The sequence below is a fragment of the Mustela nigripes genome, chromosome 12 (assembly GCF_022355385.1).
Source record: "Mustela nigripes isolate SB6536 chromosome 12, MUSNIG.SB6536, whole genome shotgun sequence".
Taxonomy (NCBI): Eukaryota; Metazoa; Chordata; class Mammalia; order Carnivora; family Mustelidae; genus Mustela; species Mustela nigripes.
In genome coordinates this window covers 78,012,237-78,014,394 of record NC_081568.1, presented here as the reverse complement: position 1 = coordinate 78,014,394, position 2,158 = coordinate 78,012,237, and the positions used below count along the sequence as shown (strand labels likewise).

Sequence of the window (2,158 nt, the reverse complement as noted above, 5' to 3'; positions counted from 1 at the left end):
TGTCCACTGCCACCACCTTGGTGACCAGGTAGCCGGGCTCTGCGGATCGGGGCGCCAGCTCCACACCTGTGGAATCATCAGTGGGGAGAGCGGGGTAAAGAATTTCCGGTGTGTTGTCATTCTGGTCCAGTACGAATAGGCTCAAGGACACATTGCTGCTGAGCGGCGGGTCGCCACTGTCACATGCTACCACTCTCAGTTGAAAGTCCTGTAACTGTTCATAGTCGAAGGATCTCAGGGCATATAAGACTCCAGTGTCTGAGTTGATGGAAACATACGAGGACAGAGGCACTCCCTGGATGGTGTCCTCCACCAAGGAGTAAGTGACTAGTGCATTCTCATTGCTGTCGGCATCATGGGCTGTTGCAGAAAAGAGGGAGGCACCTTGAGGATTGTTTTCTAGAATGAAGGTAGAGTAGGAGTCCTGGGGAAAAACAGGAGGGTTGTCATTGATATCTGTCACTTGCAGTGAAATGTGAGTTTCAGTAGATAGAGCTGGAGTTCCATGATCTGTTGCTGTTACTGTGATGTTGTACCTAGAGGTAAGTTCTCTGTCCAGTGTTCTTTCTGTCACTAAATGGTAAAAATTATCATCCAACTTTTCTAATTTAAAGGGTAGATTTCCAGGAATGGAACAGGTAGTATCACCATTGTCTCCAGAGTCCTGGTCATGCACACTGATAAGAGCAACTATAGCTCCAGGAGGAAAGTTTTCAGGGACTGAAGTGGTGACAGAGGTCATGGTCACCTCTGGGGCATTATCATTTATGTCCAGAACTTTGACCAGCACCTTAGCTCTGGCCATGAGGCCTGCCCCATCCTGAGCCTGAATTTCCATTGAATAAATTTTGTATTCTTCAAAATCCAGGGCTTCCTTATTTGATATTTCTCCTGTGTAAGAATCCAGCTGAAATATCTGGGCTATTTTGTGGTCTATATTGTGAAATGAGTACGCTACTTCCCCATTGACTCCTTCATCTGGGTCAGTAGCTTTTACTGTAAGCAGCCGAGTGCCCAGTGGCACATTCTCTGGGACACTCGTGTGGTACTGTGCTTGAGTAAATGCTGGAGGGTTGTCATTTGCATCTACCACCTGAACATGAATGCGGAGTGTTCCTGAAAGGACTGGGTTGCCCCCATCAGAGGCCGTGAGGAGGAGGTGGTGCACAGCTTCTTCTTCCCTATCCAGGGGACTCTGCAGCACCATCTCTGGGAGTTGGGATCCATCAGCTCCCTGTTGCACATCCAGGTAGAAATGAGGATTGGAGCTGAGCTGGTAGCTCTGCAGTGAATTCATACCCACATCAAGATCTTGCCCCAAAGGTAGAGGGATCCTGGTACCTGGAGTAGTTATTTCATTCATTTTAAATTCCACGTCCTCTAACTGAAACTGGGGAGTGTTGTCATTAATATCAATTATTTCCACTTCCACAGGGAAAAGCTTCATTTTATCCTCTACCAAGATGTTAAAACTCACCAGACACTGCACACTCTGTGCACAGAGCTCCTCCCGGTCTATCCTGCCCGCTGTGACCAAGCTGCCACTTCGAGGGTTCAGAGCAAAAAGCTGCGACCTACCTCTAGAGATGATGCGAACTCTGCGTTCTGTGAGCTCCTGAGGTTGCAGCCCCAGGTCTTCAGCGATGTTGCCCACGAAGAAAGCTTTGTCTGTCTCTTCTGGCACCATGTATCGGATCTTTCCAGCCCAAGCTTCCCACGACAGCCCCAGAAAAAGGCATAGCAGGAACAGCTCACTGCAGCTGAGCTGCTTCCCCCGAATCACCATTGCTCTCTCGCTTCGTAGTTTACTCCCAGTCCGGTACCGAGAGTATTGTTTCTCTGTTCTTCTGAGCCTAAATTAACCGAATTTTCAGAAGATTTCAGAGCAGAAAGTGGTCCAGAAGTAGGGTCTGGGAAGCTTCAGGGAGGCTGTTTTCAATCTGACGATGATGGAGGTTCTAAGAAGCTTTTTTTTTTTTTTTTTTCCCCTTTTGGGGGTGAGAGTGCGCACGCGCAGCCTGTATCTCCCAGACTGGTGAACAGCGGCGCCCAGAGTCCTCACCAGTTACTACACTCATAGATAATACTGAAACTTACCTTTGTTAACCTCATCTATCTTTCCTTAAGTCTTGGTTTATTGTCAAGGAAGTAGTTATTG

At 47.9% G+C, this 2,158-nt stretch overlaps 1 protein-coding gene across 1 annotated transcript in view; it reads right to left on the bottom strand.

The window, feature by feature from the left end:
- The window catches only part of LOC132027560 (protocadherin gamma-A1-like), a 5,443-nt gene extending 3,322 nt beyond the window's left edge, over nucleotides 1–2,121 (bottom strand). The window contains exon 1 of the mRNA XM_059416362.1: nucleotides 3–2,121. Within this exon, the coding sequence (XP_059272345.1) occupies nucleotides 3–1,786 (1,784 nt within the window). The 5' untranslated portion in view covers nucleotides 1,787–2,121. The remainder of the gene's footprint in view (nucleotides 1–2) is intronic.
- Between the last annotated feature and the right edge of the window lie 37 nt (nucleotides 2,122–2,158).